This window comes from Calcarisporiella thermophila, assembly GCF_041956535.1.
Source record: "Calcarisporiella thermophila strain CBS 279.70 unplaced genomic scaffold VTP21scaffold_35, whole genome shotgun sequence".
Taxonomy (NCBI): Eukaryota; Fungi; Calcarisporiellomycota; class Calcarisporiellomycetes; order Calcarisporiellales; family Calcarisporiellaceae; genus Calcarisporiella; species Calcarisporiella thermophila.
The window spans coordinates 34,447-54,718 of record NW_027192225.1 but is presented as its reverse complement, the minus strand read 5'-3'; the positions used below and the strand labels follow the sequence as shown (position 1 = coordinate 54,718).

The 20,272-nt window shown below is 49.5% G+C and overlaps 9 protein-coding genes across 9 annotated transcripts; 5 read left to right on the top strand and 4 right to left on the bottom strand.

Annotated features, from left to right (window-relative positions):
- Window positions 1–897: 897 nt before the first annotated feature.
- On the bottom strand, window positions 898–2,778 carry VTP21DRAFT_7978 (uncharacterized protein; the record flags this gene model as incomplete). The annotated part of the gene is made up of 3 exons (XM_069398778.1): window positions 898–1,591; window positions 1,690–2,309; window positions 2,383–2,778. 3 exons carry the CDS (start codon window positions 2,776–2,778, stop codon window positions 898–900), a joined length of 1,710 nt encoding a protein of 569 aa, XP_069245994.1.
- Window positions 2,779–4,541: 1,763 nt separating this feature from the next.
- On the bottom strand, window positions 4,542–5,510 carry VTP21DRAFT_7977 (uncharacterized protein; the record flags this gene model as incomplete). Its single annotated transcript, XM_069398777.1, has 1 exon — window positions 4,542–5,510. The coding sequence occupies one exon, from the start codon at window positions 5,508–5,510 to the stop codon at window positions 4,542–4,544; it is 969 nt and encodes a 322-aa protein (XP_069245993.1).
- A 1,633-nt stretch (window positions 5,511–7,143) lies between these two features.
- VTP21DRAFT_7976 (uncharacterized protein) lies at window positions 7,144–8,856 on the top strand (the record flags this gene model as incomplete). The annotated part of the gene is made up of 5 exons (XM_069398776.1): window positions 7,144–7,230; window positions 7,335–7,405; window positions 7,469–8,274; window positions 8,338–8,443; window positions 8,523–8,856. The coding sequence occupies 5 exons, from the start codon at window positions 7,144–7,146 to the stop codon at window positions 8,854–8,856; spliced, it is 1,404 nt and encodes a 467-aa protein (XP_069245992.1).
- A 547-nt stretch (window positions 8,857–9,403) lies between these two features.
- Window positions 9,404–10,081, top strand: VTP21DRAFT_7975 (uncharacterized protein; the record flags this gene model as incomplete). Its single annotated transcript, XM_069398775.1, has 3 exons — window positions 9,404–9,488; window positions 9,558–9,977; window positions 10,038–10,081. The coding sequence occupies 3 exons, from the start codon at window positions 9,404–9,406 to the stop codon at window positions 10,079–10,081; spliced, it is 549 nt and encodes a 182-aa protein (XP_069245991.1).
- A 133-nt stretch (window positions 10,082–10,214) lies between these two features.
- VTP21DRAFT_7974 (uncharacterized protein) lies at window positions 10,215–10,925 on the bottom strand (the record flags this gene model as incomplete). The annotated part of the gene is made up of 1 exon (XM_069398774.1): window positions 10,215–10,925. The coding sequence occupies one exon, from the start codon at window positions 10,923–10,925 to the stop codon at window positions 10,215–10,217; it is 711 nt and encodes a 236-aa protein (XP_069245990.1).
- A 1,408-nt stretch (window positions 10,926–12,333) lies between these two features.
- VTP21DRAFT_7973 (40S ribosomal protein uS17) lies at window positions 12,334–13,058 on the bottom strand (the record flags this gene model as incomplete). Its single annotated transcript, XM_069398773.1, has 4 exons — window positions 12,334–12,428; window positions 12,509–12,721; window positions 12,807–12,948; window positions 13,047–13,058. 4 exons carry the CDS (start codon window positions 13,056–13,058, stop codon window positions 12,334–12,336), a joined length of 462 nt encoding a protein of 153 aa, XP_069245989.1.
- A 213-nt stretch (window positions 13,059–13,271) lies between these two features.
- Window positions 13,272–14,138, top strand: VTP21DRAFT_7972 (60S ribosomal protein uL13; the record flags this gene model as incomplete). Its single annotated transcript, XM_069398772.1, has 3 exons — window positions 13,272–13,289; window positions 13,475–13,613; window positions 13,687–14,138. The coding sequence occupies 3 exons, from the start codon at window positions 13,272–13,274 to the stop codon at window positions 14,136–14,138; spliced, it is 609 nt and encodes a 202-aa protein (XP_069245988.1).
- Window positions 14,139–15,335: 1,197 nt separating this feature from the next.
- Window positions 15,336–16,227, top strand: VTP21DRAFT_7971 (uncharacterized protein; the record flags this gene model as incomplete). Its single annotated transcript, XM_069398771.1, has 3 exons — window positions 15,336–15,627; window positions 15,688–15,723; window positions 15,839–16,227. The coding sequence occupies 3 exons, from the start codon at window positions 15,336–15,338 to the stop codon at window positions 16,225–16,227; spliced, it is 717 nt and encodes a 238-aa protein (XP_069245987.1).
- A 1,834-nt stretch (window positions 16,228–18,061) lies between these two features.
- On the top strand, window positions 18,062–19,858 carry VTP21DRAFT_7970 (uncharacterized protein; the record flags this gene model as incomplete). The annotated part of the gene is made up of 1 exon (XM_069398770.1): window positions 18,062–19,858. The coding sequence occupies one exon, from the start codon at window positions 18,062–18,064 to the stop codon at window positions 19,856–19,858; it is 1,797 nt and encodes a 598-aa protein (XP_069245986.1).
- Window positions 19,859–20,272: the final 414 nt, after the last annotated feature.

Genomic DNA, 20,272 nt, shown 5'->3' with positions numbered 1-20,272 from the left:
TGCTTAGCTTATATTGTGTTTTTGTTTTCATTTTCTTCCCTCTTCTCTTACCTATTATCCTAGTCTCTCCTTTATAGTTTCATTTCAAAAAAGACTGTCACTCTCACTACACTCCTTGATATTGCTAATCTCTTTCCCCTCCTCCTCCCCTCCCCCTCACCACGCCTCCTCTTCCGCAAAATATTATTCTTAGTTCATTTCAGCAATTATCGATTATAGTTTTGAGCTGTCATTTTTAGCTTCTCCCTTTTCATTTCTCGGTTGATCGCCGAGGCTCAATTTTGTTAATGAAAAGAGTCATCGTAATGATTTGTGTTTACTTTACTTTTTTCGTTCTATCTCTTTTTTCACCCCCCTTCTTTTTCTCCCTTTGTCTAGGTATTCAGTTATATTTACACAACGATTGCAATGATAAAAAAATAATAATAAAGAAAAAAATCTAAATATCCCCCTGCTTCTCGGCCCTGGCTGGTGGCAGACCGTGCTCTGCACCACTCTTCTTCCGTTTCACTACAACCCCCTCTCTTGCACCAACTCCAATGGGTTTCGAAAAATTGTCGCCCCTTAAGTAGAAACAGAAACACTAGCATCCTTCTATTATATTGCGTTTCAGTAGAGCCACAAAGCTTATTAGAATCAAGTTAAACAAAAGCATAAGTAATATATATAAAAAACAGAATAATTTAGTGCAGAGGCAACCCATCCCTCTGCGTCTAGTCTATTCAACGGAGTCATGTATAGAGGAGGGGTTGGTATAAATGCGTATAAGTGTATCTATATGGCACAGCTATATTTTTTTTTGGTTGCATACAGCATCTATTTTTTGGTTTCGGTGGTATGTTTACACGCTTATCTGTCAAACAAAAAAAGATCGAAGCGGCCCCTTAACGGAGAGGCTCAAAAGGCGAGTAACCGTGCCACCGAGAGCGACAGAAGCCCCTTGATCCACTCGAGACCGGCCATCGCAAACAGCCGCATCTCCACACTCCAGTAATTCATCAGGCACCCACACCATTCGCGCAACACGCTCCATTGCAAGCCCCGGGTCTGAATCAGCTCCGTCACCCGATGGTTGCAGTCCTCGAACACGGCCGCCGCACAGAAGCGAGCCATGACGACAATGGTGGCCTTGTCGCCGTGGGTGGTGCGCAGCGCGACGTCCACCGACCGCAGAAGGTCGTTGGTCTTGAAGAGAAGAAGCAGCAGCCGCGGCACCTTGGCAAGCAGCTCCACTATCTCGAGGGCGTACTCCGCCGCGCCCTCCCGGATGCGCTCGGCCTCGGCCTCCGTCCAGCCCCCGTCGGTCAGCTTGCCCTCTCCGATCGCGGCCCAATCCCGGCCGGTCAGGATGCATGCAAACAGCCGGTGCGCCTCCGTCCCGCCCACCTGCCGTGAGTAGTAGGCGATCTCTTCCTCCGAGCCGCGGATGATGGCCGTCCACAGGTGCGCATAGTTGACGCGGAACTGCGGCGGCAGGTCCCGGTAGAGCCCGTGGTCCAGGAGGACGATCTCGAAGTTGTGGGGGGAGTGAGAAGAGGGCTGGGAGGGGCGGATGAGGAGATTTCCGGGGTGGGGATCGCAATGCACGTACCTGAAGAAAAAGCCAAGCGTTAGCCATCCTTCCTGCTTTTTCCACCCACACGTCCCATGTCACCGCCACCATCACCAACATGGCATAGGTCCACTTACCCTTGAAGGTAGATCATCTCCGAGAAGATTCGCGCCAGCTCCAGCGACACCTTGTTGACGTCGATCTTGTGCTCCTGCAGATACTCGAGATTGTCGATGCGCCCCCCCTCAATAAATTCCATGCATAGAATCCTCCTCTGTGCCCACAGCACGTCCGGCACCTTGAGCGAGGTTCTCGCCCCCGCGAAATTTCGCTGCACCCGCCTGGCATTCTCGGCCTCGCACCTGAAGTCCATCTCCACCGGCAGGCTCGTGTTCATCTCCTCGGCCAGCCAGCCGAACTCGAACTCGGGGAACGCCCACCTCACAAACTCGATGATTTGCGTGGTCACGGCCAGATCAACCCGACAATACTCGTCCAGGTGCGGGTGCTGGATCTTCACGGCCACCAGTTGATCGGTGTCGCGCAGTCGGGCACGATGCACTTGGGCGAGCGAAGCAACCCCGATCGGGATGGGATCAAAGTGGGAAAATAGGGACTGCAGCGATTGGCCGAGATCGGAAAGGAAGAGCTGCTCCACCTCTTGGAACGGGGTGGCCGGGCACCGATCCTGGAGAGGTGCCAGGGTTTTGGTCCATTCGGGAGGGAGAATATACTGCATAGCCGACAAATGCTGGCCCTATGAAGCAGAAGGTTAAGGGGTTAACGCACCATGGAAACAGAATGGGCGGCTATGAGATCAATCAGCCTACCAGCTTGATGTAGATCCCCCCCAAGCGCTTGCACCCTTCGAGCACTCTCTCTGCGCTCCGCTTATGGACCCTTCTCTTGTTTTCTCGCTCCTCCACCTCAGATCCAAACTTCTTCCAAAAGTTCAGCTTGTAATCCAGCGCAATAGCGCTGCCGACATAGCCAGCGTATGTGCAGCGCCATACCGCCGTCACCGTGTGACGGGTAGGGGTGTGATGGTGATAGGCATAGTAGGATCCTCCGGCTACGGCGAGAATGAGGGGAAGAGCAACACGATTACGGTATTTGCTCGGGGTGAATTTGGACGAATACGGCCGCCGAGGTAACGATGCGGGATATGAAATTAGGGAATGGCGAATGCGATGCCGCATAATTAGTGATGATGACGGCAAGAGCATTCTGTCTATTATTGTACTCTATTCTCTTTGCATAGGATTATTAAAATACACCAAGCTATTTAGGCCTGTGTTAGGTTAGGTTGATTTTATCCGTGGCAATTTCAGACGTTTCCCCCCTCCCCAACAACCTATACCGCTTATGCACTAGGAGAATCCTGATGGCCCCCCTTATTTCAATGCGAGTGTGGATGGTGGGGGCAGAGATCAGGCCAGAGTCAACAGGTGTTCGCTGAGTTTCGGCAGTATGATTTTTTTTGCTCAATACATGTAGACTCCGTTTAGGAAATTGACAACCCTTGCCTATTAGGGACGAGTCTAGGGAAGAGAAAATGGATGCCATCTTCTCTTTTATTCTTATTCTTCCCTAAGTGGTTTATGGCTCATATTGAAGTCAACTACGGCCTTTCTAGCCAGGCCACTTGCACTGAATTTGACCTCGTGCTGATAGCGATTCGATCAAGGAATCGACCGATAAGCATAGTTTGTTGGGTTTTCCCAAAATTCATCATACAAAGTCTCGAGCCATTGCGCAGGCCCGTTTGATCCACCTAAATCTCTTAACCAAAATTTTATTCTCTTCGAAAAAAAATTGGAAGAGAGCGTACAAGAAAACGGATATGTGCAAATTACGCGTCGAAGGCAATAAGAACCCCGATAGTTTGAGTCGTCTTCAGAAGAGTATTTGTTGTAGTTGTTGTAGTGAACGCTTTGCGGGAGATGCGCCGCTATGTGAAAACGAATTAAGCGGGAAAAACGAAAAGCGACTGGAGCAATATGCAAGAAAACGTTTCAATTTATACTTTCCACAAAGCGCTGGCGGAAAGTGTAGATTGTAAACTATTTCTTCAATAGTTTAATTCGACCTTAATCTGTTCTGTTTTCTTTTTTTTTTTCGCAAAGCTATAAATCTCCTGCGAAGCCACTTCCTGTGCAATCGTAAAGGAAACGACACAAGCTATCGATTTCCTTTCTGTATTCGATACACACCTCGCGCATATCAGTGTTTTTACACGCTCTCTTGAACTTTTTTTTTGGCGAGTGATCCACCAACCGAGAAGTATTTCCCATTGCAATTGTTGGATAGGCCACCTGGTCCAACCTCTACCGCTCGCTTCATTTCTGAGATGGGAATTGGATCCTTTTGTTTATTCTACTGATCACTATTCAGTGTGCACGGTCTGTATATAATAAAAGGTTTTAATAGTAAGTAAAAAATGATGAACTAGATAATACCTTGAAAGGAGGTATAACTACCCTAGCCTCACGCGATTTGTTATTGCCATACCGGATAACCAGGATAATCCTGGGGAAACTTCTCTGAATCCACTGAAAGCAGGTTTTTTTTTAATCCACTTAGAATAACCTTTTTTCAGTAGTCGATACCACTACAGGATGGCAGTTTTAGGGTTTGATGATAGGGATGATGTTATATGTGTTCGAGCAGTTAGGTAAACAAAAGCATTCCATCTTGGGAATGAAAAAAGAATTGAGCAATGTTGTCCAGCTGAAGGCAAGAGATGACCATTAAAATTATGATTCTTCAGTTTCCAAACTCAGCAAATCTGATCAGACTAAATATCCCTTTATAGTAATGATATTGGGAGTTATCTAAGGTTCTATCCAACCTTGACCCATACTTCACCACCCTTTTCTTTCTCTATTCAATGGATTCCCAATTTCTATAGATTTTTATTTACATAAAGCGGGTTTAACTCCATGGTAGAGCATGATTGTGTTAAGTTAGTTTCGATTATCGTATACATCTATTGTGAAGTCTTGTCATTATAGACCAACAAGTTCGGGGTTCCAGGAGGAATGCCTCGGATGGCATTTTTGGTGGCCGTTTTGCGAAGCAAGGCCATGACCTCGGCCGGAGACATGGGCTGTTCGGAAAGAAATCCAGCTACCACACCGGCGACAATGGGGGTCGCGTCCGAAGAACCGCCGGTGATTCCAAGTTTGTCGTGGACATCGGGCTCCCTTGGGTTGTATTCGGCCGACAAGATATCGACGCTGGGGGCTAGAATATCCACGCACTTGCCCCCGCTCGTTTCGCCCCAGTTGTCATTGATGTCGCTGCCGGCTACGGTGATAACGTCCTTGCGCCGAGCCGGCCATAGCACGCAGGGATCGTTGGCACCGTTGCCTGCAGCGGCGACCACGGTCACGCCAGCTTCGATAAGCTTGGTGAGAGCGTCCTCGAGTCCTTGGGATACTTTCTCCGTCCCCACCGATATGCTGGCGACCGATTTGAACTGCGGGTTCTTCTTGGCGTCTTTCAAGACGAATTCCAACCCGGCCTGAAACGCTCTGGGATTGCCTCGATACGTAATCTTGACCGAGACCACCTGGGCCTTCTTGGCCACGCCGACGGTTTTGCCGGCGACGAGACTGGCACACTCCGTGCCGTGGCCGAGATTGTCGGGCTGATCGTCCCCTTCAATGAGATTGGCGCCTATTCGGGCACGTCCCTCGAATTCCACATGCTTGGTGTCGACCCCCGAGTCTAGGACATACACGGTGACACCTCGGCCATCTCGGTTGGAGTTGTAGACGAATTCACTCTTGTTATTCGGGGTAAGCTTGCGATGGCTGATTCGAGCGAGATGCCACGGAGCATTCTTCTGCACTATCTTGGTGGAATTAATGGTAGCAGCGGCAATTAGGGTGCTACTAATGGCTAGGAGAAATAGAACAGCGCAGCGGAAGGCCCCGGAATTCATAGCCATCATCCTATACTATGTGGAGATGGCCAAATAGGAATGTCGACTTGGACATAGGGGATGCTGAAGTATATATATAGGTATCGAGCAAAGCAACTGCGTCAGAGTCCGACACCATACAATAACGTAATATTAGAGAACGAAGAGAGAGGAGTGTGCCAAATTTAGGGACCGTAGGAAAATATTTAATTTCGGACTTTACGGTTTTATTTTTAGGCTTCTCCTGAATCAAACCAATCCACCCCCTCCCCAATAGCATTTTGGAAGCTTCTATAAGCATGCTACTTCAGGCCTGTATTAAGGACATTTATTTCCCATGCTGATGTCAGATGTCCTTGCGTTCCTCGCCCCCTTGTAGATGGGGGGTCATAGTACTTGTAAGCTTGTCAAGGGAGCTTGCTTCATCGTCGTGTTTATTCTCATGGAATATTTTCGCTTCCCTATGGTGGCTTGTCGACCGGGAACCATCAAGTACAATCAAGTGCTTTAGCCACCCACCCCTTCATCCGGCTGACGTGTTCAAGAACCAGTCATCTAGGAATGCACTCAAGCCCTAATCCTACCTAAAATTAAGGGTGGATTATACCGGGCAAGCGACCAATGGCCCATTTAATTCACTGCAGAGCGGCGACGGTTTGCTAATCTAGACAGCTGCCATTGAGAAGCCTGCAGGGTGTAGCCGATATCCCCAAGCCCCGCCTAACGAACTGCAGCCTATGCAGAAATACTAGCTGTTTGTTAGTAGTCACTCAGGTGCCTAGCTGTGATACTCTGCCAACAAGTTTCTGGTATGCTGTGAAACTCTAACTCCTACCACGCCCTTCCTGCCCCATCCACGCTTTCCTAACAATCGAACCCATGCCTCCCTGCCCAAGGCTCTAGTAGCTGTTGGCCGCTTCTCTAGCGCGGCAAACTAGTGCTCTTTCATGCCTTCCCCGGCATTACGTCAGACTATGACAGCTGTTTGGAGCCCTTTGACTCTCCCTCTGCATTCGTAAGACAGAGGCTATGAAGCAGAATGGAGAGTGAGCAGTGAGAGCGGATCTTGCTTGCGTGATATAATGGGCGGGCCCATTTTCCAGATCGATTTAGAGGGGCGAAGAGGTCTGCGGAGAAAACCTGCAAGGTTTTACCTCTCTCTCTCGATTAAACTCGTATATTGCCAAACAAAACAAGGAAGCTCGAAAAGGAAGTATTGTGGCCTTGCGGTGGTGCAATACGCTCCTATGCAGGCGAGGGCAATGGATTTTCGTTCTCCCCCCGCAGTGTGACGATGCAGAGACTGGGGAAGCGGCCCATCAAATAAATAGCCGGCGCGATGGGCCTGAGGGGCCTCTTCAGCAAGAGATCGAATTTCCTTTTTCGCTGGCCCCCTCTGCTTTCCAATTTAAGCGGAGAAGACATGAAATATATTTATCGGCTCTCATAACTCTTTATATTTTTGTATACTTACTCTATGTCCTATATCCATATTCCTCATCCCATACCATAGCAGATCATAGCAGTGTCTCGACTTTTTTACTTACTCTATTGCACCCCTTGCATTCATCTCAGTAGACCTCTTTCACTGTCATTGCTATTTACATTTGTAATTCATAAACAGTAGCTGAAAACCACTCTCCCCGCCCCTACACTACTTCTAATGCAACAGAACATTATCATGAGTGGCTTCGTCAAACCCCCTCCAAGCGGGAAGAAATTCGCCACATCGGCCCAAAAGCGCTCATCCGTAAGTTTTCTGCCGCGAAGCTCTCTGTTGCTGGAGATGATGATGGACCTCTGTGTGTTGACGCGTTCCCGCTCACCCGGATTATCCTCTTTTTATTCGGACAGGTTTTGGCACTTGGTAGCATTGCCCATCTGCAAGCTTTTTACGCCAGAAAGCAGCTAAAGCGTGATGCAAAGTAAACAATCCCCCTCCAATGACCCATATTCCTGAAGCCTGACACTTCAACATTCATTAATAGGACCAATATGCTTGGCTTCCAGCGCCGAAAGAAGCTCACTGACCAGCAGCAGTCCGATGCCGCCGATGCTCCCCTACAATCGCTCGCTGAAGAGCCCGAAGGCTTCGACCCCGATCTTGATCGTCTTCCCTCGCCCGGCCCCCCTCCTCTTCCCTTCGTTGAAGTTGACGTCGAAACCGACCTCGACGTGCTGCTGGCGGGATGTCACACCCAGATCCAGCACATGCTCACCACCTGGAACATGATCACTGGGCTGCCAGAGCAGCACGAAAGCGGCGATGAGTTGGCGGTGCTGCCCCTAATGGAATCCGTCGGAAAGGCAGTTGATGCCGTGAAAACTTACACCATCCACCGGGGCGACTTGTCGAGAGAGGCCCAGGTGAAAATCAGACGAGCCACGCTAACCCTTCTGGAGGTGATCAAGGAGCTGGAAGTGAAATCTCGCATCGGTGCATGCGAGGACGAAGGAAACGAAAACGAAGGCGAGCCCACAGGGAGAGGCGAAGAGGGAGAAGGCATGCATGAGGACGAGAGGAGCGGTGGGAGAGAGAATGGCGCGCCAGAGGAGCACGGCTACATATACCGCACCTATACATACAGCGACTTGGCGCGTGAGCGAGAGACAATCCAGTCTTACCTGGATGTGGTGCAGAACTTTGTCTTCCATCCACCCCATGGAAACCAGATCAGTAGCCCCCTCTCGATCCCCTCCTTTGTTGGCCTTGATCTGGCAAGTCCGCCCCTCTCCCCCCCTCTTACTTTCCCCGAATGGCTAGATGAGCAGTGTTTCATCAGCGACGATTTAGGTAACCACCATTTTGACGAACCTCGGCCCCGTCTCCAACGTAGGCTAACCCCATCCTTGTTAGGCCGATACCGCGCATTTTTGGAGGGCAACCGACAAAACCAAGACTCCTTGGAACCTCCTCTCCCCGATCCCCACGAGGATAAGGCAGCATTTCTGGCTTCGCTTTGGTAAGTGAGCAATTTATTGCCTGCTCGTTTTGAATGGATAGTCTGACAAGCTCCCACCTCCCCTCACTGATCTATCCAGCGATGGCATCCTTCTATGCCAAGTCTACAATCAAGTGGTGCGGAAATCCCGACGCCCGTTTGGACTCATCAACAAAATACACACCGACACGACACGCACGTATCGCGCCATTGAAAACCTTCGGTTTTTCGCCGCGGCGTGCAAGTTCCGCTTCGACATCGCATTCCGCAAAGAGGAGTTCGACGCCTCTGCCATCGCACGTCAAACCGAGCAAGGCCTCGAGCAAATCGAGAAGGCGCTGGCGCGGTTTGCTGACACGGTCATTGAGGAGTTAAGGAACGACGCGAAGTTCTCTTACGCGCTGCATACCGGAAATAGCGGCGTGTTTCATTGAGAGTGATTTGCTGCTAAGATGGGCTCATTGGCGCAGTGGTTTTTGATATCGTTGGTATATTCCCCCCCTCCTTCCCCTCTTCAATAGCACTCCCCGTTTATTTTGCTTTTCATTAATACCATCATTTTATCACTCCTACTTTACCCCCTCCCCCTACTAATTCTTATTTCTAACTATTCTCCAACCCTCCTTTTTCTGTCACCAACTTTCCTCTCCTTTGTTGAAGTGCGTCATTCACCGTGTAAGAAGTTTGAATGACGGTTGGAGCATGTAGTTCTCCTGTTTACAACGCCTAATTTCCTTCTCCTTGTTAAACATTGTGTTTCTTCCCCTCCCCCGCCTTCCCCTTCTACTTTTCCACACTTCCTTTGAGACTCGAATTGCCATTCCTATTCATATGTAGATATATCTTGGTATATATATAATTTTAGCCTCTGGCCCTAATGCGTTGGACTCAATCCTTGTAATTTAACGTTAGAGTTCAATTTAGAGAATTGAAGCAGGCCAAATTGGCCACCCAGTAAATAGTTCTTTGACAAGACTCACGATGACTACCAAACTTGCCGACACCCTCCAGTTCAGACTCATTTCGGCCGAGGACATAGAGGCCGCTTTCCGCCTAGAATCCCAGGGTTAGGCTCACAAGATCTGAAAACAGAAGCATTCCGCTATAAATCTCCTTTTAATTCCATGGATTGTAGGGTATCCAAAGGAAGAGGCTGCATCGCTTGCTCAGCTCCAGTTCCGCTATAAAGCAGCGGGCGATCTTTTTCTCGGCGCATACCTCACCCATGCTTCTCTCCAGTACCTCCCGCCATCCCAAAGGAATGAATTTCGCGATGCTCAGCTGGTGGGATACACAGTAGCAACGCGCACATCATCTCCAACCCTGACTCACAGTTCGATGTCGGAACATGAACCACAAGGGAGGACCGTGTGCATACACAGCGTGTGTGTGGATCCACGTTTAAGAAGAATGGGCATTGCGAAACGATGTCTACTAGAGTTTATCCGGAATTGCAAGGATGCGGATCGGGTGTCGCTGATTAGCCATCGCGAATTGCTGGGATTGTATGAAGCGGTCGGATTTAAGTGTATCGGGGAGAGCTCGGTGGTGCATGGTGAGTCATTGGGGTTCCTTTGCCTGCACGAGGCAAGCTTACCAATGGAAGGTTTTATAGGTCCCGAGAAATGGTACGAATGTGTTCTTGAGGTTCGAGAGTAAGTTCCATTGAAGCCGCAGTGGTGTGTTCTCTCTTTTTGGATTTGTATTATCAGTAGAGAACGGTGTAATAAAGGAGGGTGGTTTGAAAATAGAAACAGTGATCCTTTATTCTACAATTATATGATGATGTTATCTATGGATACAACAAGTCGTCATTTTCTTCGCTGCTGAGGGTAGTATTCTTGTGCAGATCACCCCCATCAGACCTCTGGCCATCTATCTCGGCTGATATGGTATTATTCTTCTCTTCAAACATGGTAGACTCTGTCCCATTGAGGTTCTGACCGGTAGTGTCGGTGATATTGCCGCCACTTCCAGGGCCACTCGCTCTCAATTCGGTTTCGTAGTCGTTCTCACCGCACCACAGCCGGAACGATACGCCCCGGATGTTGGCATCCTTATCCGGCCCTAATCCATCATACACCGTCTTGCCCTTGCAATTCTTCTCCGGATACACCACCACATGGGTGAAGTCGGCGGTACGCAACGACCGTATGGTTACAGGCATCTCCAAATTCATACATTTTAAATTCTCAACGTCATGGAAATTGGCGAGTTTGCGTCCTTGGAAGTTGGGTTTCGTGAACGCTTCGAAATATTGGTCGTGAATGCTGAGGGAGTTGGAGCTCTCCTTTTGGCAGTGGAGACGAAGTGTGCTTTGAGTGGTATTCCTACTAGTTTCTGCGTCTGTCGCCGTATCATTACGGGCGCTGGGAAGGAGAGCGGTGAGAGTTGTAGCGGGGGTGGGACTGTCGTTTCTCGTGATATTGGTGGCGTTCTGAGGAGCGGTGAGGGAGGGGACACCGCATGCGAGGAGAAAGAGTACAAAGTAAGATTGCTTCATGGCTTTCCAAGGTTGTTATGAAATCTTCGGTAGAAGGTAATATGTGCTGAATTGAGTGAAGGGGAGAAGGTGAAGTGAAGATGGAGGGCGGGCTTTTATATACGCTTCATGGAAATCCCCGCTGACTTCTTTTATTAATGCTGCCTTTTAGAAGGCTTGGCTGCCTAAAGAGAAAATAGTGATTCAGATTCGGCCATGCCTCAGATTTCCAAAGAGCTGACAGCCTATCTATCGATATATTGCTCAAGGATTGCCGTTTATTTTTAGATCCTTCGACTATGGTGCGCAAGCCGTTTCCATTTTTGCCAGTCAATGAGCTGAGTCGTTCGAAGAACTGAGGGACGAGATGCCGTAGTGGGAAATGATCGAGAGAGCGGAGGCGGATGCATGCATCATAAGCTGAGCTCAACCCGAAACATACTGTTTGAGTTTACCAGATATGCTCATATCTTTTCCATGCGTTGATGAAGGGCACTTAGTCGCAAGGTCACTAGACCTCTATTTGCCTTAGAAACTTGAGCGAGGTGGGGGTTATTTTTAGCTAGAAGGGATTGAATTGGCCACCGTTTTGATTGAAGCGCACTCACCCCTTGCGAAATAGGTTGGGAGATGATGGACAAACATGGTGTCTTGGTGTTTCGCATGACGGATTTGGACCATTGACGAAAATTCAGCTTGCATTTCTCCCAGTGGGAATGGCCTGAATCAGGCCATGTCCTCCTCACTCTACACTATTTCATGCGATTTCTGCGCGTCAAGCAACTTCTCTACGTGACTTGGATGGGGTATGTATAAATACCAGCACTATAGTCAAATCAAAAGGATGGCGGTTATCTGAACCGTGGATTGGAGCTCGAAAGAAAGAAGAGCCTGCTCGTCTTCTTATGCAGAGGAGAGAACAGATTCGAAATCCCCCAAGAAATAGCTACCCTCCGGGGATAGTTGGACTATGGGATTATAGAGGTTTTAGCGTCGTCCAAACTCTTGGCGATTTGCATCTACCGACTTGAGCAAACTCTCTAAATATCGCTTTGCAAAGTAGAGGCAACCGTAAAGAAAATCCGCCTGCCCTACTCTAATTTCGGAGGGTATAAAGGTTCAACAAAACAATGGTATTCTGTAAACTCACTCCATATATCGTATAGAAATAGGACGGCATGACCAACTTTTTATCATCTTTTTAAAGCACAGTCATGTTAGTGCCATTTAATCTGCCTATTTTGTTCAAGAAGGAAGCATAGCCTATCTTTATAAATTTCCATATTATATGTTATAGTTTTTTTATTTTTTTTTGTAGCGTCAATACAAAAAAAAAGCACACAAAGAACGGTTTCAGATCCAATTAGAACTTGACAAACATTTTCTATCAAAAAAAGCAAACCGATGAGTATGGAATTGTGTACGAATGCTAGCAAATAACATGATCTACCTTCTTGGCCGAGATCTTGGTCACACGCACGACGTTGAAGCGGACGGTCTTGGAGAGCGGGCGGCACTGGCCAACTAAAGTGACGCAAATTCAGCATCATGAGTTATCGTATCCATTTTAGTTTGAAAAAAAAAGGAGATGAGAGGCCACTTACTGGTCACGAGATCTCCGGGTTCAACACCGATGAAGCATGGCGACAAGTGGGCGGCGACGTTCTTGTGGCGCTTCTCGTACCGATTGTACTTGGGAATGTAGTGAAGGTACTCACGGCGCACAATGATGGTGCGCTTCATCTTGGTTGATGCAACAACGCCCGTGAGGATACGGCCACGGATGGAGACCTCACCGGTGAAGGGGCACTTCTTGTCTGTGAAAAAAAGAACCATCGAATCAATTCATTTTTTGCGACCCAAGAAATTCCATGATCAGGAGATAGAGGAGCTAAGGTTTACCGATGTAGGTGCCTTCAATGGCCTCACGAGGAGTCTTGAAGCCAAGACCGACATCTTTGTAGAAGCGGGCACCCTTGGCCTTCTTTGCGCCAAGCTTGGGGTTCAGGAAGATACCACGTTGCTTCTGGAAAGCCTTCTCAACCTAGGATGGAGACAAGGGATACAAATAGAATTAATACCATGTCATCCATGGACGGATGGCCCATCTCATCCGAGATTTGGGTGGACCAATGACGATACCTGTTCAGACATGTTGCTTTTGGATGTAGTTTAAATCTTCACACGGGGGGCGGAACAACCACGATGGAGAGAAAGAGAAGGAATTCACTAGCGTCGCGAAAAGCAAAAAATTTTCAAAACAAATATAGGTGACGTCACGATTTCCCTCGCTTCTCAGCAGTAAACAAGAAGGGGGAGGAGAAGGCTGTTTTGGATCCCTCTTTTTCACCACGTCGAGAATCAACGATGAGCACTTTCGAAAAGGTTAGTTTGCATTCACCCAACGCTGAGGCCTGGCAATTAAGCCAAAAGGAGCAGCGGATGTTGGTCGGCGCCGAAGACCAGTGCTTCGGCGGCGGCCGGAGATTGCGATGGCTCTTCCCGCCGCCCTATTTACGTTATGTTGTTCAAGGGCACTTGGACCTAATGCAGCTCTCATTTCCCCATAGGTGGTTGTCATCGATGGCAAGGGCCATCTTGTTGGCCGTCTCGCCTCCATCGTTGCTAAGCAGATCCTCTCTGGCCAGCGCATTGTCATTGTGCGGTGCGAGGACTTGAACATTTCCGGATCCTTCTTCCGCAATAAGCGTAAGTACCAAGTTGCCTCTACCCTATCTCTGAGCGTGGACTAAGCCAAGCCCCTCCCCCCTCATTCATCCAGTTCGCTACTGGCAATATCTCCGCAAGCGCTGCGTTGTGAATCCCACTCGGGGTCCCTTCCATTTCCGCGCCCCCAGCCGCATCTTCTACAAGGCCGTTCGTGGTATGATTCCCCACAAGACCGCCCGTGGCCAGGCTGCCCTTGACCGCCTTAAACTATTTGAGGGTGTCCCTCCCCCTTATGACCGCATGAAGCGCATGGTGGTTCCTCAGGCTCTTCGCGTGCTCCGCCTCCGCCCCGGAAGGAAATACACCTCCTTGGGCAAGGTTTCCCAGGAGGTGGGCTGGAAGTACCAGGACATCGTGGCCAAGCTGGAAGAGAAGCGCAAGGTGAAGAGCCAGGCCTACTTCCAGAGGAAGAAGGCCATCCAGCAGCTGAAGCAGAAGGCGGTGGCCGACAAGGCCGAGGCATTGAAGCCCATCCAGGAGCAGCTCACTGCCTTGGGTCATTAAGGTGGTCCCCTCCCTTTTCTCTAATTTGTTGTAAGCGACCTGGTTATCGACAATAAAAACCCTCCTAAGCTTAATGACCGGGTGTGGATTGGGGTTAAGCCGGTTCAACGGGCCCCTAACTTCTGGCCTCGAGTTTGCTAAGAATATGAAGCCCACTCCGATGGCAATGTTAGCTGAGGCTACCACAAAAGATATTGGATACAGATGGCCATGAAGGATGGTCTCCGATAGAAGAATAGTATTTATTATTGGTATTAGATAGAGAAGAAGAAGAAGAGAGATATTAGAAAGATAATGGATATATGATACAAAGATGATATTTATATAGAAAGAGTATAAGCGATATCTATCATTCTAAGCATAGCAGGCAAAAAGAAACCTAATTTTTTCAAGGATATAGGTGGAGTAAAATGCACAAGCTGAGGGATGTCATGTTGCTCCACTGAGGCAATGATGGCAGCTGTTGGAGAGGAAATGGTATGGAGAATGCCTGGAAATGACCATGAATTTTTTTTTTTTCAACGCTGCTGGCCATTGGCGAGAGAAATAGAATCGTAGGCTATGTATTATTTTTCGGAGGAGGAGAGGAATGAAGACCACTCTGAATGGAAAAGGCCTTTCCTCGTTAGAGCATGCAGGCAGCGTGTGACGTGTGTCGACGGCCGCACCGCGGACATACGGGCGGCTCGGGACAGACGTCAGCAAGAACCACGGCGGGAGGGGTTTCAAGACTCATGATAGGCGCCCAAGAACAGAGGAGAGGGGAGGGAAGGAGAAGAGGCGACAGACAAGAAACGAGGAGAAAAGAGGAGAGGGAGCGAAGCAGCGACGGGCAAGATTTACCTTGAAGAGCATCTGATAATATATATTTATATAAACATAGCACGAGGTCGAACGAGAGGTATATGCTGTATTAAGATTGCGAGTAACCCTCCTCTAAAACTAAAAAAAATAGAACATACATTTAATAAGAAATCAGCGGGATTTTTTTGGTTCTCCAGTCACAAAACTCTAACGCAGAGAGAAGGTGCTAATGGGGTTGGAGGCGATCGCCCGACAGCGCGTTACAAGGCCACAAAGTCATTTTCCTGTAACCCTTACGAGAGCCTCACAGAAGCTTCGTTGGGATACAAGATGATTTAGCCTCCAGCGCTGGCTCCGTCCCTTCCTCGCGCTGCAGGGAGGCGAGGCAGGGAGATGTCGTCAACTGACCCAGGTTGTTTTGATGCCGTCTCTGCAACCCTACGGATGTTCCATGCAGCGGCCGAATCCCTTCCTAATTGCTTCTCAATTTGCATCGGGCTGTCGGCCGGGATTTTCCTCCGCGGAGATGCGCCCACATACTTGGCGAGACCCGCTGGGCCTCCGCCGCCGCCCTCGCCCCATGCTCCTTCCCCCTTCCAATCCACTGCTGAGGAGATCTACGCGTACTACGCTGTAGCCTTCCATGTAGACTGCTCCAGATCGGAACCCAGTGAAAATGGATCTAGTCTTTTTTGGTGCCTATGACTAATCCGCAAGTGTAGCATTGCGTCTGCTGGCCACAAAGGAAGGGAAAGCAAAGTCAAAATGCACCAGCCGAATTGTAAATTGGAAGTACTAATTGTGAGAGCTCTTGGATGGAAGCGTAGCGGGGGCCAAAAGCCACCGCACGGAAAGACGGGAAATCCTTGATCCTAACCATTTTTCCCCGAGGGCAGGCGCGAGCGGGGTCGCCTCCAGCCGCCAAGGACACCAGCTCAGCAACACGAGGATCGGGTGGAAATCTCGGGCCCACGCGTCTCTGTCCATTGCACAGAGCGGTCGGAGGGTGAATTGCGGCGGCTCGTTTTCGACGCAATTAGGCCAGCACATCACCCCACTCCAGCACCTTTCGATCGTGCACGGCTCATTTCCTACCGCCGCCCCGGCACTCCAAGAAAGCACATGGCGAGCCGCGCCCGCATTGCGCTTTCCCACCCGACTCTCAAACGCCTACCGGCGCACTCTTCCCCTGCATCCCGTGGGGGCCACACTTCCCCGTTCTGCTGACCTCGTCTCGGAAGCGAGACAAGGCCCTGGCGCTAAGCCCAACTCTCTCCTCATTTGAGGTGGCCGCCCTCAACCTATCCACTCTTCCACGTGCAATTGCAGTTTGTAAGCGGTTTCATATTTGTAACTTTGTGCTCGTCTCGTAAGCAGTCGAGATCGATAGCTTAGGCGCATGTGGGAAGCCTAAGTGGTTCTGTCCACTGCTAACCCTATTTCGCGCACCAGCGGGGCCTCCCTATCTTAGTGTTTTCCGCCGTCGGAAAGCGGTGGCAGAGATCCCGACGCAGTATCGGCTCCCGCGCCTCCCCAATGTCTCCTGAAAGGCACTCGAGGGAAACGAGGCCCCAAGATTCCCGTGAAAAAAAAAAAATCCAAGCCAACGGCTACTTTTCCCAGCTCGACTTTGGCTTCTCAATTAGCATCGCGATCCCGAAGTATACATATTGCTATTTAGAAGCTTAAATTTTAAAACAAGGTCGGCCCTTTTCCTCCATGAGGCCCATTCACCAAGAAAATAAAAAAAGCTCAGAGTTTCCATAGGGGCGTTATTGAATCGAATTGAGTTCTGGAATGGGACAATGGAAGTCTCCGGTAGGTTACCTCCGAGAGTCTATTGACGGGGGGGAAATTGCGCTTCCCAATTCTATTTTGGCTCCTTCTCTCCCCCTCTCGAGCTGCAAGGGATAGGCCCAACCTTGAGAGTGAATCCGCAGGAGGCAAGGCTAAGGGGAGGGAGAGGAGGGTTCAATAACGTCATGGCTACACCTATAAGGATCCAGTGCCCCTCTTGCCTCGCGATGTCCTGGCGGGTGGCTAAAGTCATACCGCGCACACTAATCAGAAAAGGCGAGATATTAAAAATAAAGCTGAAATATGAAATGACTTAAAAATAGCAGGACCACCGGGAGCGGCTATTTCGAGAAGTTGCCATGAAACCGTGTAATGAAGGAGTATGATGACGAGGATTGAATCTCATGGGCTCAACCACATGAAAGCCCCTTCCTTTCCGAGGATGGGTGGCTGCGCCCGATGAATTGAACAGGGAGGGGAATTAATGAGAAACAAGACGAACGAGGACCGGGGGGAAATTCCAATTTCATCGTTGCGAGCCAAGCGCATGAGCCGTGCTAGGGCCATCACACAAATGATTAAGTCTTAAGATTTGGGGAGGGAGTTGGTTCAATTACTAAACCGCTATATTGATGAGATATATCACTTCGTGGCACGTTGCACCCCGATCACCGCTGCAGAAATGGCTTGCTTGCCCAAAGATGCCCAACAGAATATAATAGCAAGTCGCAATAAATTCAGAATGAAATGTCTCGGGTTCAGGGTGGACAATCGTATCATCTACCTCATTTAGCTCGATCATTTATATATATTTCGGTCTCCTACTGCCGTCCCGTCCTCTTTCATTTCCCTCCTCCTCTTCTTTTCTCTCTCTCTTCACTTCTCTTCGTCAAACCGTTCAAAAGCACCTCTCTTCTTCTCGCCCCCTCCCCTCCCCCGCCCCCACTCCTCCCATTCTCAACACACCTCCCCCTCCCATAGTATTCCCTCTATCCTAAACGCAGCTTATTCCTCTATTTACCCATTCAATACTTGGGAAAACCACCTCCTATTATGTCTTATAATTGAAGAGAGTCTACTGCACCATAATCATCTCTTGCTCCTACTATCAACCGGTTATTTAATTCACTCAGCATTGGCAATCCCACCCTCGTTTTTAATAGTCTTCTAATTCATCCTAGAGGGTGTACCATCTAATTCTTCATTTTTCTCATTATCTATTATTATTGCATCTTTCTCTTGCCCTATTTATCTCTCTATATTTATCCACCCCATCCACTTTCTACTCTAGCATCCCACCCCTTTCTTAGACTCATTCGATAATGCCACAAGATAAGAAATTCACCGGTAATTTCAGTGCCCTCTCCACTCCGCAGGAGGAGCGTATGACCCAAATCGAGGCGTTGCGCTACTTTCTGGCCACTGCGCCCGCATCCATGATGGAGAGCGAGAAAACCATGAGCCAGTATCGGCTCCCCAATGGAGAGCAGATCACCTGCGTGCTCTGGAACGAGCTCTTCCACATCACCTCCACCGATATTCTGCGCGCTCTGGTGTACCGGTTCGAGGCGTTCGGACGCCCCGTCACCAACCTCAAAAAATTCGAAGAGGGCGTCTTCAGCGACATGCGGCACTTACGCCCGGGTCACGACGCGGTCCTCGAGGAAACCAGGAGTGAGTTCCTGGAGTTGCTGCACAAGAACAATTGCATCCGGACCCTTAAAAAGCAAAAGGTGTACTATTGGTTTTCGGTGCCGCATGATCGCCTCTTCCTCGATGCCCTCGAGAGAGACATCCGCAGAGAGAGGAAAGGCATGACGCCAACCAGCACAGCCGTGTCAGAGCCCGCTATCACCATTAGCGCGGACGTGACCGATAACGCCTTCTTCGAACTGCGGAGCTCCCTCCTTGGAAACGAATCAGAGGACTCGAGCACCGGCACTGGAACAGGCACCGACACAGGTCTGGCCGGAGGTGGAGGAGCCTCCGAGGCTTTCGACCATTCGGCCACCCCCGCCCCCACCGAGCCTGACCAGTGTACTCCCGATGAGAGGTCGACACCCGTCAAGCCCCGAAGCTACTCCTCGACCCCTGGCTTAGATCCCGAGGCGTATGGGCAAGCGGAGCCGAACAGGAACCAGAGATTCTCAATTGACGCCGTGCCTTCAGTTGCCTCGGATTTGGGCTCGCGCGTATGGGCACGCTGGGACCGAGCCGCCTCACTGGATCATATCTCGCCCCATCTCCTCCCATCCCAGTGGGATCCGACAAGCGGTGCGGCCCATTCACCCTTCTCCATGTCTGCCGGTCGCTGCCATACGTCCACCCCAGAGCCCTTCCCCTTCGGCATGTATCCATCCTCTCGCCGCGTTGCCGGCTCTGAACCTCCGGGCAATCCCGAAGAATGGATGATGGCGGCTGTCATGGGAAAGCACTTCATGCCGATGCCTACTTCACGACAGGGCACCCCCTCCACAGATGATTTCGCAGAGCCCCGCCCATTCGTCTGCCCCTATCCTGGATGTGTGCGGCAGTTCAAGCGCCACCAGCACTGGAAGCGGCACATTCGATCGCACACTAATATTCGGCCGTATGAGTGTCCCTTGTGCGGAAAGACCTTCACTCGCTCCGACAGCCTTACTGTACATAAGCGAACCCACGCCAAGCACCTCGAGTCCTCCATGGCCTCTTCCGCCGCCGCTCAGACCATGTACTCCTCTGATATGTGGAGGAAGAGGAGCGCCCATTTCTCGCCCTACTCCCACCCCTTTGCCCACTACCCAAAACAGCTTCTCCACCATTTCCAACACCATCGTTCCCACTACAACAGACATGAGACCCGTAGCTTCTCTCCATTCTTGCTGGAGGGATACAACTACCAGTCTCCGCGCGGTAGTGATGTAGGCATGGATCTAATCGAGGAGACAGAGCTTGGCTCAGAGGAAGTGGAGGGAGAGCCGACGCTAGCCTGGTCTAAGCTAGAGGATGAGCTGGCTTCCTCCCCGATGTCCGTCTCATACAACGCTAATAATGATGATGGCTATGAGGCTCTCTTTGGTGATCTCGCATCCGCCCACCTCTTATCAAATTCCGAGGTCTCTAATTATCCTGGCATTTAATTCTTATTATTTATCTTTTATTTTTATCTTTTTTGCCAATTCCACCCATTGTTTATTATAGATTGTTATTTCATTATTATTTTTCCCCTCTCTTATGACAAGTTTTTTTGCTCTTTGTTACTCTTCTGGACTATATTTAACAAGGTTCAAATAAACCCGACCTCTTCGATACTTGGATAACTCTCGCTTCTGTCTGCGTGCTCATCTCTCATTGACCTTGAATTTCTTTATTAGCTCAAATTATGATGACACTTCAATCGCTATGTTCTCTTTGCGACGCAAATGCTTAGCTGGCCTCAAATGGTCGCATTGTTGATCTTCCTCGATAAATATTGAAGATTCATCAACGCAAAGGGTGGATTGTTGGCGGTCTTTTCTCCAAGAATTTTTTCGTTTTTGTGTTGGGTGTCACCT